This window comes from Anarrhichthys ocellatus, unplaced genomic scaffold (genome assembly GCF_004355925.1).
Source record: "Anarrhichthys ocellatus isolate YVR2014 unplaced genomic scaffold, GSC_Weel_1.0 scaffold38, whole genome shotgun sequence".
NCBI lineage: Eukaryota > Metazoa > Chordata > Actinopteri > Perciformes > Anarhichadidae > Anarrhichthys > Anarrhichthys ocellatus.
The window spans coordinates 2,440,162-2,454,907 of NW_022280068.1; the positions used below are offsets into that span (position 1 = coordinate 2,440,162).

Consider the following 14,746-nt stretch of genomic DNA (forward strand, 5'->3'; position numbering starts at 1 on the left):
TGAACAGTAGTAGTTCTCCTCAAAAACTGCTCACGCATACTTCAGCCCTTGGCTTAACGTCCCAAGTTAATAAAAGCTGACAAACCAATAAAGCAGGACCTATTGTCCTATAACACCGTCTACCATGAATGACAACCTGTATGTACGCATTTGTCATTTCTTTGACTAATTAGATCCTAAAATGTCTTTTCAAGACTAAAGAACACAGTAGACACCAGCTCATGTGGTCCAGCACTTTATTGACTGACAGCTGGCATGGTTGAAGGAATGATGGATGAGAGAAGTGTTTCCCCAGTTACTAGTGTGAAAGCACACATGTACATAATCAACACACGTGACAAAATGATTAGCCTTCATACCCTCGTAACAGCATGTTAGACAGCAGAACAGCAAAAGAATAAACTGCTTCCATCTTAAATAGTATAGGTATAACAGTCACCACAGATACACGTTTCTTTTTGGTATTATAAAATGTATCTAAAATAAAAATAGTGTTGAACAGAATCTGCTGCATCATTTTTACTATGGTTGAAAGAAAGACATTCGACAATAACATATTACAGAAACTTTGTCTCACCAACTGAAGACAGCAACATCTTTCAGAAAACAATTGTAAAATGGTTATTAAAACTAAGATGAGATGCATATCCCCGACAGGGAATTTAAAAACAACTCATATCATGCACCCAGAAACAGAAACATTGTGTAAAGATAAGAGGAGCTAATAAAGCAGCTCCATTAATCCTTCTAATCTGACAAACTGGTGTTATTTTATCAGTTAATAAAATAAATGATTGCGTTAGCCTTGGTTGCCATAGGTCTCAGAGGTGTGCTGCCATGTGAGCTGTAGTACAGTACTAGATGCCCGTCTGAAGAAAAAAACTACACTTAAAATTAGAACACAGACTAAAATGTAACAGGAGCTACTTCCTGGTTGGACAGACAGCTTGAATGAACCAAATCGTGAAACGACTGAATGCAGCTTCCACTGTGAATGTGAAAGGTCAAATGAACTAATTGTCAAGGTGCCTCTACACTAATCTGGAACCTTCGAGAGAGGGAAAAAAAAAAAAAAAAAAAAAAAAAAAAAAAAAAAAAAAAGCAAAGCTGATTTCTGGTTTTCCCCTAAGCAGACAGATGAGACAAGATCAGATTCACAACACAAAAGATATTTAAAACATTGGAGAAAGTGTGTTCAGAGTCCCTGTGTATGCCTGAACCCGGAGAGAGTTCTAAAAGGGGAAAAAAGTGTCAAAGCAGCATCGAAAGACCTTCTGCCACAGCCATCCACAAAGGGCCAAGCGTCAAATTAAACCATCTTTAATATCCAGGTAATCAGAATATAAAAAGAAGCCAAAGTCAAGGTATCCTTCAGTTTTCCTTTGGACAAAGCGGGGGGCAAGAAGACATACAGAAAAGAGGCATCAAAGTCCCTTTCAATCTCGTCAGTGTGCCTCTACCTCCCTGCCTCATTCAGCTCCCCAAGGTGAGCCGTTTGCTTTTTCACTTGGCGCTGTTCAGCATTCCAGGGTGGTTAATGGAATTAAAATCAATGACAATCTCAGTCCTCTTGGGCTTGAACTGCCTGCCGAAAGACAAAGGAAAAAAACACCACAAGCATTAGTCAGGGACGCACAGGTATGAGGACACATGGAGAACACCACATGAAAACAAGCAGGAGGATGAAAGTCTCTTCTTCATTGTCTTATCGAGTCATACTTTCATCCGTCCCCAACCCCCGATACATTCTCACGAGGTCTGGACAAATTGTTAACAGAAACAAGCGTGAATATGTTTCTATATTGCAAACTGCAGGAAATCAGCGTTAACAGACAAGGAACATATCACAAACTTAAAGCATTATCGTCCAAATAAGAATACGGAGTGCAAGCGACCACAGGCTCAAATGACAGCAAGCGAGGCCTCATTAATGTCACGGCAACATTAGTGTTGTTTTCCAGCATTGCAACCTACGACAAAGTGATTTCTCACAAATCAAAATGAACGAATCTGACAACGGTTATAGCCCAACACAGAATATGGCACAGCAGCACACCATTACAAAATATCTAGGACGTCCGCTAGCCATAGTGTCAATACACGTCATGCGCTGGACTGCAGCCAAACACTTATAGTCCAGAACAGAACTTTGTACAGGCATGATCCTGATGCTCTTTAAGAGAAAGAGTTGTGCATTTTAGCGTTTTGTTTACTTGGACTATACCTGTACATATTTACACTCTTGCTCGGGATAAAGATTTTTCCTATCTTTGTTTCCCTGTGGAGTGAGTTAATCAGCTAATTTACACCCCGTCTACACGTATAGATATTTCTTTTAAAGTGATATTTTCCTCTACATTTTAAAATGGAAATCTGTCCACACCACCTTCGTCTTACAAAATATCTCCATCCACATTAGGACGCAATAACGACTCAGTAGGTGGCGATAAATGCATCGTCAACGATACCTTAAATATCAGAGAAGAAGTGTCCGAGCATGCTCAGTGAGCTTAGTTTCTTTTGGTGGTGTTAATAATAGCAAAGCAATAGCTAAATATTTCATTATTTATACATACTTAATATTTGTTTGGGAGTCTTTGTTTTAAGAAATATTCAGATATCTCAGTGGCCTTTCAGGAACAGTATCCTGTCAATGAAGACTGAGAAGGTGGGAATGAGTTTCCTTATGCAAAAGACATGATAAACATTGCAATAGTATCGACCGACTCAAGACGGTCAAAAAACACCAGTTTTGACAAGTGAAGCCAATACAGAAGTGTCTTAAACCTGCATTCTCTCTACTGGCCATCAGGGGGCGACTCTTCCAGTTGTAAAAAGAAGTCTGGTTGTATAGAAGTCTATGAGAAAATGACTAATTCTCTCTTGATTTATTACCTCAGTAAACATTGTAAACACAAGTTTATGGTCTCAATCTCTAGTTTCAAGTCTTCTTCAATACAGCATGATGTTCATTTAGTAAATGATGGTCCATTTAGAGTCAAACAGACCATAAAGCAGAGTATGCCTCAGGGCGGGCTTACTGTGATTGACAGGTCGCTGCTGCTACCAGAGCTGTACACGAGAGCTGTACACGGCATCTCTACGTCACTCCTCTGCATTCCAAATATAGTCACTTCCATTCATCGCTCAGTAAAAGCCAACATGGTGACTGCCTTAATCTAAGATGGCGACGGCCCAAATCGTCAAACTCAAAGCATCAGTGAGTGACGTTACGATGACTACGTCCACTTCTTATATACAGTCTATGGTGAGCGGTCATGATGGACCGGCAGGGTTAACTTCAGGTCTGTTTGACTGATCTGTTATGTTTCCCAAGTCTACACAGATATACAAAGTAAACAGTTTGGGTTTTTTTCTACATCTTAAAGGCGTTTTCATGTCAACAGGGCCTTAAAGAATATCCAGGTTTACTGAATATTGCCAAAATAACAATAATAACCTTTAATTCTAAAATACTGGTACTGCCCTGTCAGCAAACTGACCAGAAAAGTAACAAGCTGCTCTGCTTACATATGAAAATCAGCCTTCTGTCTTGCTTTAAAAAAAATGTCCCTACACTTCCCTCTCTCTCTTGGCCGTTGGTCTGCTTCCACCACTCGGCCATGTTTTCCTGTGTTTGTGTGGTTTTCCTGCAGGACATGACTGACATTGTCAGAGACAGACAATTGTAGCAGAGGCACTAGGAACTATTTCTCAGCTTTAGCGATCTGACCTTTAATTTAATCAACCAGGAGGCCTCTGGCATGCCTTGGAGCACCCTCAAAACTCTGTCATCACCACCCGCTTCCTGCAGGTCATGACTGCTACTGTTGACTGTGGTGGTCTGGCCCTTGTGTTTTTTCAGTAAACCAGAGTGAATTTCATGCATTTCATATTCCTGGGTGTGTTTTGGGGCAGATAGCTAGCTTTACTTTTTATCATCTCGCTAACTGGGAATGTTGGCAGAATTACAGTTCAAGGTGGAGCTTTCAATTATATTATAAAGCTGGATATTTTAATTGAACTATAAAGGAATGAGTCTGAAGTACGTCCGTCCTTCACATCACACGTGGTGGGTGTATTGCTTGGGAACCAAGGATGTGATGCAACAAAGTTGTTGCAATTTGGACACACAACATATTCAATATTAATAAACTATGTATAAACAAGCGATCACACTCTGTGCAGCAGCGGGGGCGGGGCTTCAAGGCTGTGCGGACTGAGTGGAGCATGTTGTCCGCATCGGGCCTTTACAGGCCGTGGCTCATTGCCATGGTGGTGCTGGTACTCCTGTCTGTTTCTCTAAGCTGGGGGCGTGCCGACTGCTGTCTCTGGAGGTCATACACGGACTATGGATCATACAAAGCCACTTGAAAACACCCAAACTTTCCCTTTAAGGGACGGAAGCAACACCTCCACCCATTTTTTTTCTTCTTTTTTAATTCTCTCTAATTTGTTGATATTATGTTCCTTTATGCGTGTGTATGTTTATGCATCCCTTGACCTTGTTTTATGTCAATAATAATAATAATAATAAACACTTGTTCTGGTATGTATAAACTTGTACTCACCTGTAACCTATGCCTGCCATAGTGAGCAGCCTTCTGGAAGCGGTCATCTCCGGTTTGTCATGGTACTTATCAGAATGAAAGACCACTTCCTTGATACCTGGACAGAGGGGGGAATTGATCAGAGATGCAGAAGGCAGGAGTGCAAAATAACCATCATTAGTCTTCTTCTTAGCAGAGACATGCAGTTGAAAGCAGGAAGAGATAGAACAGGAAAAAGAAAGCAGAGTTGCTGCTGTTTTTGTGTCCCTGGCATAGCAATACAGACGTGCTATGCATCAGATCCATCCAACCGTCTGGCTCAGAGATCAATATTTCAGGTCCTCAGAGGATACATCTTAATAATTCTCGTGACTTCCCTCAGAACAAATTGTACACTTTTTCACCTCAAAAAGCCTCAGAGAATAGGAGAATCAGAAGAATGCTGTTAACGCTGGCCAACACATTTATACAGTGAGGTGCAGTGAACACTAGAAAATTTCGCAAAAAATTAACATAGCGGCTGCTACTGCCAGAAGACGTTGCAATATATGCCAGTAGTAAGATGCATCATAGAGGCTCATTTCAGAAATCGCTTCTCTCATTTCTGCATTTGAGATTCATACTCTTGGAAATGAAGGGAGCCATCCCACTAGTGGAGATTTAGAGTAGTGATGGCAAATGCCAGTGCAACAAATAATCCACGTATGCATATGTACATAACACACTAAGGCTGGAGTCAAACAACCAGTTTTTGGCACTCACTTCCTATCTTCCATCATTTCCGTTCTGCCATGTTTACCTAATCCAACGGGGGATAGGTTTTCATCGACTAGTAATCGACATCTAGTGTTCAAACTAAGGAGCGCAATGTACATATGAAGTAGACTATGCTCGAGCCATATTTCAGTTTTTCAATTCACTACCATAGTTAGCCACCGATGCTCTATAGCAACTAAATTGTGGCCATTTAGTTGGTACCTGAATGCACCTGCCCATTTTCATATCATTTCAGAAAGAGCAATGGAAGCTGCTGTAAGGGCCTGCAGCTTTATTTCAAACTAAATAGTTAGGCTTTTTATTGGACCAAACATATTCAAATATGCCAATTCTGATGTCTTCACACTCAAAGCCAATGCAGAAGTTGTATGGGTTGTTAATACCCGCACCCACCCTATGTACAGTTCGCATGACATCTATCAGTTTGTCTTATGCTATTCCCTGTTAGTTCAAAACACAACAGTCTGACACAGATTACTACATGATGCATACTTACGGAATAGTATTAGAGCATAGTGTAACATAGGGTGAATCTTATTACATAGGACTCGTATAAAGCATAATGTCCATTGGACATCCAAAGGTTGCCTTTATTGTAATGGCCGCTGTGGTTTCTTTGAGGTGTTTGACAACCCATATCTGACATGACAGCAGCTACCACAGAAGTGGCCAGTCACTCTCAGCAAAGCACACAGAGGTAGAGGAAGAAAAATAGCATTGAAAGGTAAGTGACCAGTGGAAATGATGGCAAACACCAGGAGAAAACAATGTCATGGACAAAGACTAAACTTGTAGTGAAGAAAGGGGAGGTTTACAGAGAGGACAAACAATGCAAAGGATAAGAAAGGATTGATGGATGAAAAGGTAGATAGGGTTTTTCTCGAAGTCAAGGATGCTGCTTTGGTAGGACGGGTCCTTCTAAGTCCTACAGAAGCTAAGCAAGACTCCTGCCAGACAGTTTTGATGAGTTTTATTTAGTTTGGATGAGGTGTGTTTTACAATCGGCGAGGTCAAATTGTTGTATTTTGTGGCTTTGAGGAGAGCATATTAATTGTATGTTACATAAATTTATTCAAACCCAACAGAAACAAAATAGAACTCATCAAAACTGTCTTGGTTAGCTCTTTCCACTGTTCTAACAAACACCAACTCTTTTGGGCAAAATAAAGCTTTAATTGCCCCGAGTTCGATGTGACATTCTGGCTGTACCCCGCTGTCTCTCTGTCATTGCCGACAGAGTGCTATTTAAAGCCCACTGATTGTTTCTACTTTTGGCACACAGCACGAGACTCAAAGTTTAAAGTTAGGTCTTGCTCAGGATCCTTGCTCACAAACGCATCCTTAAAAATCCTTTAAACAAAGGACTGGATAGAATTGCAAAGATCCTTGACATTGGAACAGTCCTCACACACAAGAGTCATTAAAATACTCTTCCCTTTTAAGCTTCAGTTTGGGTTATTTCACATGAGAGATTTCTGGATTTCTGTATATGAATCTGAAGTTGGTGGGTCATCGTCAAACACATCTGATCAATCCACACCTACACAGTCCAGATGAAGCAGGTCAGCTGGGTGTTTCATTAACCATCCCGTAAGAAGATTTTTTTACTTTCATTTTAGTTTAATGAATATTTCATGTTATAGAGAAACACTTCAAATAAAATCATTGTCACTGTGATAACGTTCCAGGTGTCTGATGAAACTACAAACTCAAACTAGACTTCCTGGATCTTATTCCGTTGTCTCACTGATACCTGAATCAATATACTGATAACGCCGCTGCCTATTGCGTTCATTTAACACAGAGCGGTTATCTGGTCCGACCCATAAATGGAGCGAGGAGTTGAATGAGGAAGGAAACTCCTCTTTAGCACAGTTAGTCTTCTGGGTGATGGACAGGTCTAGCAGGAAAAGGTCAAATGGAAGTTAATGGGTATGTACGATACTGACTCCGTCATGCCGACCAGCGGTGCATGGCTCTAAATATAATAAAGTAATAAAACGTTTATTACAGTATAATCAGCAAATAAGAATTAAAGGGTCAGTTCACTACTTCTTTAGCAGTGTGCAGATATTTTGGTTTCATTTGTCCATGTTTTCACCTCTGAGATCTGTGTAGACAACACGATAGGCCTGAAGTGATATGAAAATGTCATGTTGCCAAAATAAATGTGATTCACATTATCCCTATAATCATCAAAATGTGCTTACACGTCTTAAAATGAGACTTCGACATACTCAAATCACTTCACCTTACATTTTGTGAAGAAACAAAAACATTTTTTGCAAACAGTTTTAGTTAAAAACACAACATTAAGTAAGCTAATAATAAATCATAGGGTTCCCCTGCAATAACAAAGGGTAAAGTTCTGTCTAACACTGGTAACGACGTTTATGATTATCCAGATCTGTGATAAAACCCTGTCCCGTCCCCACAATACAAAGGAGGTGAACAGAACCGGGTTTGTTGTGCTCACAGGTTAGCACACTTTACTGAGGATAATAAATACTGCATTGTGATTTCAGTATGTTGAGGCAGATCATTAACTTGCATAAGTAAATAGCACAGGAACTATAAACAGTCATGAAGACTTTGTTAGTCCATTTGGTGAACTGAGTCACACTGTGTGCGTGTGACTCAGTTACACAGTCTGACGTACTGTTATATATGGAGCGACCCTCTCTTTCTCAGAAGTAAATGTTCTACATGGAGTGCAAGATTTCATATAAAATATTTTGAATTGAAGGGTTTCCCAAGAGAAGTTCCTTATTTCAAACATTGAATCTAAATACCAGTAGAAATGCAATGATTATCGATTAGTTGTCAACTATTAAATTAATCTGCTGCTACGTTGATAATCATTGAATTGGTTTGAGTCTTTTTATTATTTTTTTAAAGTCAAAATGCTCTGATTCTCAGGTGTCTTTACTCCCCTGTGACAGTGAACTGAATATCTTTAAATTGTGGACAAAATGTTAGTTGGACATCATCTTTGGCTTTGGGAAACACTAATCGACATTTTTTAAACCAAAGCGATTAATCGATGAATCAAGAAAACAATAAACAGATTAATCGAAAATGATTGTATTTGCATCTCTTTTAGTTTGTTGGCTAATATTTTGAGACTAATTTATATACAATTCAACACATAATTGTTGACACACATAACATAGCCTACATACACACCCGACACTAACGGCGACATTCACATTTTAAACTCAAGATTCGAATGCTGCTCTGCTTTTTTTTCCCCTTTTCTTTTGGCATGTATATTCATTGCATTTTAAAGTCCAAACATCATCATTCACAGAAAAAAAGAGATGTAATCATTTCTAAATTAAACAACATGCTTTTATCTTACGAAACATTGTGCTTCAATCCATATTTGTTGGAGTTCAAACAACATTTTTACTGTCTGGGTCTCAGGAAGCGTGCATAAGCCCAGAGAAACGTGGATTTAAAAGTCAGCATTAAGCGCCAAAGCAACGGATTCCCTCGTTTAGCAGCATCATCAGCAACAAGCAACAGAAAGAAGAAAAAATGTAGACACGGTGCGTACAGGATTACAGCTACCGGCGCCACTGGAGGTAAGAGTGAGTATGTGTGCTGTAAACACCCACCGGCCTGAATGATGAGCTTAGCACACTCGTTGCAGGGGAACAAAGCGACATACATGGTGCAGCCTTTCACATCAGCGCTGTTCTTGTTCATAATGGCATTCAGCTCTGCATGGCACACTGTGGGACAGAATGTTGAGATAGTCCCCAGTCAGTACAAGACATTATGAGTTTTAGGTTGCACTGCAATCAAGCCACAGAGAGACAGGCATAACATACATACACCTGGTCAATCTAGTCACGGTGGTCATCATAAGTGGAGAAAGATGCTGATTACTTATTTGTACTCGATACCACCCTAAATTGACCCTAAAACGGAGAAGAAAAAGAGAACCCGAGAGAGAGATAAAGAAGAATCGGTGACATTTCTTTATTTATCCTCTACCACCCTCTACAGGCGAAAGTTTAGCACATGGAGAGAACTCAGCAGCATAGTATGGACAACTAATGAAGTACTGTCTTTGCACCACACAAATGCCTTTAAAATTGGATTATGCGAATTCCAGAAATCAGATGATTACTATGGAGTTCTGTGTTGTGGTGGATGAAACCAGGAGCTCTTTGTTACTTTCTTCGTGCACATTTTCATCAACCAAATAGTTTGATTCCAGAAAAAATTAAAACCAAGATGATTATCCAAAATTGAAGTGAGGACAAAGCAAGAAGTGCGTGTGCACATGTATTCTCACCATAAGGGTATTTTGTGTCAAGTCGGTTGTCAGCACTGCGGGACCAGGGTAGCTCATCATCGTCACAGCCATTGGGCATCCCATTGTAACCAATGCCAACTATCTTATTCTCCTGGTTCACTATACACGCGCCCACCTGCAGAGACGGAGAGAGGTTCCAGTTTAGTCTGGCTGTACATTTTTAGAAAAAACTAATTTTTCAGTGTATCATAAAATAATGTATCATTAAATGAAACAGTCACTAGATTCAGGAGTATATCATACACTCTAAAGGCTTGGACATGAATGATGGACATACATTTCTTTCAACCACCATGACCTTCTACACATGCACATACTTGGTCTATAAGTATGGGGGAAGATCTTTTTAATATGTTGCTCTGAGGTATCTGTGAGGCAAATGTCCACATTGCCAAAACTTTCTTGGTTTATTAATCGTTTACAAAACTTCTACAAAACTGAATATTGACAATTCTCATCGGAATCTGTAAATAATAACACTTTCTTTCCAACTATAAAACCTGAAAATAACACACAAATCTGAATTACACCTGGGATCTGTATGTTATCACGCTGGATACATAACATGCAGATAATACAGTAACTCTGGATGAATCAACATTTAGTCTTGTACAGTTGATGCAGTAAAAACATAAACTTCTAAAACCATACCTACTGTACCCTTATATCCAATTTGTCTGTTAGGCTGCCACACTTTATTCTCAAAAATCAATTAGATCAACTTTGTAAAGTATCTAATTGCTACAGTCCTTTAACAAACACACACAAACAAAATACACACGCACACACACACACCTGTGAGCTTGGGTCTTTGCTCCTTTGGGCTGATAGAAAGGCTACAGCCATAAAGTATTCCGGCCATTCCAGGTAGTCTTCCCTCTTCCTAGTTGTGCCGCTACAGAGAAGCACATATAAAGACAGAGAGAATGAAAATGTTTCTCTTCATTCAAAAACTGCTTAAATGTTTTGTGACCAGCAGTAGTTCCTTCTATTAACACACCTATCCAGGTTCCTATGTTTGAAGTCCACTTATGTTACCAGCTGTGTGAACACAGTAAACTGCTAATGATTTGCAACACGTTTACCATAAACACTCACTTTAAAATACCAAAATTAGCATTTGAGAAGGTTATTGTTAAGGGTCCAACCGATCACAAAAGACATGGTGTCATGGTATCCAGCTCGTATCACGGATCAGATCAGCAGAAAGAAAGGAGCAGATGGAACTTTTAGGGATGTCCCAATCCTGTTGTTGAGCCATATCTACCGATACAGACAGGTACACAAGGCTCCAGAGTAGTGTTTTTACAGCCGTCCCAAAAATATTTTCAACTGCCGTGAAGTCAGTGTAAACCATCAGAAATTCTAAATGTTACCCTATTACTCAGTTAAAGTCATCTATAGTGGTTATATACATAAAAACGCACAATTCAAATGATTACAAGATAAAAGATTGTATTTTCTCCGTACCGATTAACTATGGTCCGTTACAAACCTCCTTACTGTGCATAATCTGCAGTAAAATTATATGATGAATAAATATGAATGGTGATCACTCCCATAAAGCATGGAGAACGCAACGGGGTCCGTGTTTCAAGACCAGTGGAGTGAGTCGCCAACATCACCACAGACCCCTGACGCACTATCTACGCTGACAGTCACGCTAAGAGCAGGGAAAGAGGGCCCAGCAGCACCAAGTCCAGGGCCCAGGGCGGCAGCCAGGTCCAGGGCCCAGGGCGGCAGCCAGGTCCAGGGCCCAGGGCGGCAGCCAGGTCAACCTAGAGGCCAACCTAGAGCCTATTGCGTGTTTTGAATGGTGTTTTTGAATATTTATCTGCATACAGGTCCCTAAACAGTGTTGAAATTGCATAAATTGGGTACGATTGGAAAGCGTACACTCGTGTCGATCCAATCAGCCTAATTGTATTCATGTGTGGTGAGGTTAGCCCCCATAGTAGCCAATTCATGTAGTGAGACCATTTTCCGAAACTTGACGTCACTGTATGAAATAACCTGTTGTGATCTCTAGGATAATCAGTCTACTGAAACTTTACAACCACAAACTAGAGACATTCAGAGGATGTATAGCGTCCATAGTATATTGACAATAAGGGTTTGCAGAACAGAAACACTCACCATCCAATATTTAAAAAAACTTTTTGGCAGTCAGTCGTTTCTTGCTAAAATGATAGACAAGCTATGTTACATGGTTTCACTCCAACAACACGGACAGCAGGTCAAACAAGCTAGGAGACATCTGGAAAACATTGTGCGTGCACATCTTTACTTCCTAAACACACACTGTGCCTGTAAACTGCTGTTGATGAATTTAGTTGTAATTGTCTTCTAATTTAAAACAGAAGAAATAGTTATGATTTGAAAGTTTTGTCAACATTCATAGATTATTCTGTTGCATTTACACCATTTAACCCTAATCCTACCAACATGTTTAACATACAAGGACTACCAACTGAAACAACGGAATAAACCACTGCAATAAACAATATCCATAGCGAAACGTTTTTAGTTATGTAATTAATTAAATCCGAAGAAAGAAAATCGGATTATTATTTTAGGAAAGTTACAATTACATATCCTTTGATTATTGTGTAAAAGGAAAACAGAGCACATGAGGAAATGTGTGTCTCTCTTATAAAATGACTGACAGTGACAGACTGTGAACCTTTACTAGGACTGATGGCTAACATTTCCTGTATCTATTGTCATGTAACTTTTAAAACAGCACAGGCTGCAATTGGGTGCTTTTGACTGGTACCCTATTATTTAAAAAAACACTAAATAAAACAGAAACACAAAACAATGGTATGAAGTCATTAAGAACAAATTGATTGACATGACAATCATAATAAACTGGAATGATAGAATAAAGATACTGTGAGATATGAAAGTAGTCCTCTCGGTAGGCTCACGGTTAAATCAAATATCTGCTTTACGTCATTTTATTTCTACGTGTCACAAAGTGAACGCATGTGTTCCAATATGAAGCAGGGTGAAAGAGTGGTGTGTGGCGACGTTACAGATTCAATCCGGCTAGTGTTTGAAATATGACAAACGGAAATACTGAACGTAAAACAGACGAAAAAAAGTTCAGTGTAGAAAAATACAACAGCATGTGGGCGGACCCCATTCCACTAGAGTGTCTGTCTCATAGCCTCACGTTACCGGTAACTTTACTTTCTCTCGGTGCTTGTTGTGCCTCTCAAGACAAAAAGCTAAAGCTAGTTACCCGTCTGGCTTCGGTTGCTGAACTTCTTCCATAGTCTTCAAAATACTGGTCTTAGTCGTGCTGTCTCTGCTTCTCTCTGGACTTGTATGCTGTTATGTTTGCCGAACATCACAGTCAGCCGTGGCAGAAAACTACGTCACATTACCTCGACACGAAATAGGATGAAATCTCCCGCGCTATTTTGGGGTATTTTTGCCCCGATCTTTGCATGTCAGGACAATCTCCGACTCCTTTTGCTAAAATGACTTGAAGACTCCATTCACAACCATGCGCACACTAACTTACCTTAACTTGTGACAGTCATAGAGTACAATATGTAAGAGAGGGCAGTATACAGACGGTGAGAAAGTCTATGGTTCAGACTGCCTGGCACGCACCTTCGGGGACAGTAATTCATTCCCTCTTTGGCATCCTTCCCATTACCGCCATCTACTGGATACAGCAGTTACACGTCTATTAACATAATTATTACATATTTATGTAAATTAGTTTGCCCCACCATTTCATCAAAGTCACAAATGATGATAAAATGATTTAAGAATTTGACAAAAAGTGAGTTAAATCCTACTTAGAACACATCCATTGCCACTGATTTGACTGACACAACAGTCTACTATAAAAAAAAAAGTAACTTCATTGTAGTAGTGGGCGCTACCTTCTATATAAACTAATCATCTACACGAGACCCGAAGCTGCAGCAATCAGACCGTCTTGCTGTTGATCATAGCCAGGGAATGGGCCAGAGAGAGAAATAATAAGTATACTGAGGACACAATTTACTAAGATATAATTTGTTCCCTCAATTTAAAGGGGATCTATCATGCTTATTTTCAGGTTCATACTTGTATTTAGGGTTGCTATTAGAAGATGTTTACATGCTTTGATGTTCAAAGAATGCATTTCTTTTCTCATACTGTCTGTCTGATTATGTCTCTTAGAGCCCCCCTTCCAGAAAAGCCCAATCTGCGTTTGCTGTTTGTCCTCTGAGAGTTCATGCAGACCAGTCCTAAAGTGAGGGTTTATCACTCACAATTAGTGCACTGGAGGTCACATGTTTCTGGAAGAAGTTTTAAGATTTAAGATACAACTTAAACATCATTGTCAGTATCATGTTACAAATATATTCATCTTCTCTCAATATTTGAAACAACCCGATGACCTGTCCAGAGTGTAAACAAACTTTCACCCACTGCTAAGCCTCGGACATACTTTACCCACTCCACGGACAACTGCGGACTTATACAGTCTTGAACGTGGTTCCATTCATACTATAATTGAAGGTCTACATCGGTCTGATGTTCCACACATGCACATGTACCAATCAGCACTCTGTTCCACTTGGTAGTGGACGCTGTTTGCAAGGAGTCTTTCTTGAAAAACAAATTATACAAATGTGGGTAACGGCGCATATCCTCACACAACCACTCTTCAGAACTAACTGGAGAGGAGCAAAACTGGACCGTGTACAGTTGGCGCGCTTGCTATGCGTACAATCTCTGCAGTCACACATTTCGGGCTGCACGCGTAACGGCATTTACGTCACACAATGTTCAGAAAGTATGAATTGGCCTTTAGCTGGGTCCAGGATGAGCATCAGGCTGCAACCTTAGAAAGGATACGCGGGTATAAATGATAGCTCCCTTATATTGTGTGTGTGTGTGTGTGTGTGTGTGTGTGTGTGTGTGTGTGTGTGTATCTTGGTTAATCTTGTAACTGTAACCAGTTTGCACATAGTTTTGAATGTTGAATGCACTGAATGCTTGTTATTTTTATTATCTATTCATTAAAGATACATATAATATAGCACCTAGAGTATCAATTATTTGTAAGGAATTATAATATGAT

The 14,746-nt window shown here is 39.8% G+C and overlaps 1 protein-coding gene across 1 annotated transcript; it reads right to left on the reverse strand.

Annotated features, from left to right (window-relative positions):
• Positions 1–220: 220 nt before the first annotated feature.
• Positions 221–13,015, reverse strand: dctd (dCMP deaminase). The gene is made up of 6 exons (XM_031867205.1): positions 12,902–13,015; positions 10,450–10,549; positions 9,634–9,769; positions 8,948–9,064; positions 4,572–4,668; positions 221–1,585 (listed from the first exon to the last, which is right to left on the reverse strand). The coding sequence occupies exons 1-6, from the start codon at positions 12,931–12,933 to the stop codon at positions 1,504–1,506; spliced, it is 564 nt and encodes a 187-aa protein (XP_031723065.1). The 5' UTR covers positions 12,934–13,015; the 3' UTR covers positions 221–1,503.
• Positions 13,016–14,746: the final 1,731 nt, after the last annotated feature.

Bases quoted from the DNA above. Each gene is read 5' to 3' on its own strand.
- dctd (XM_031867205.1), bottom strand. From the start codon at position 12,933: ATGGAAGAAGTTCAGCAACCGAAGCCAGACGG. The intron at 4,669-8,947 runs GTGGGTGTTTAC...CCCTCTGTCCAG, and splicing joins TAAGCTCATCATTCAGGCCG to GTATCAAGGAAGTGGTCTTT. The intron at 1,586-4,571 runs GTGAGTACAAGT...GTCTTTCGGCAG, and splicing joins ATGGCAGGCATAGGTTACAG to GCAGTTCAAGCCCAAGAGGA.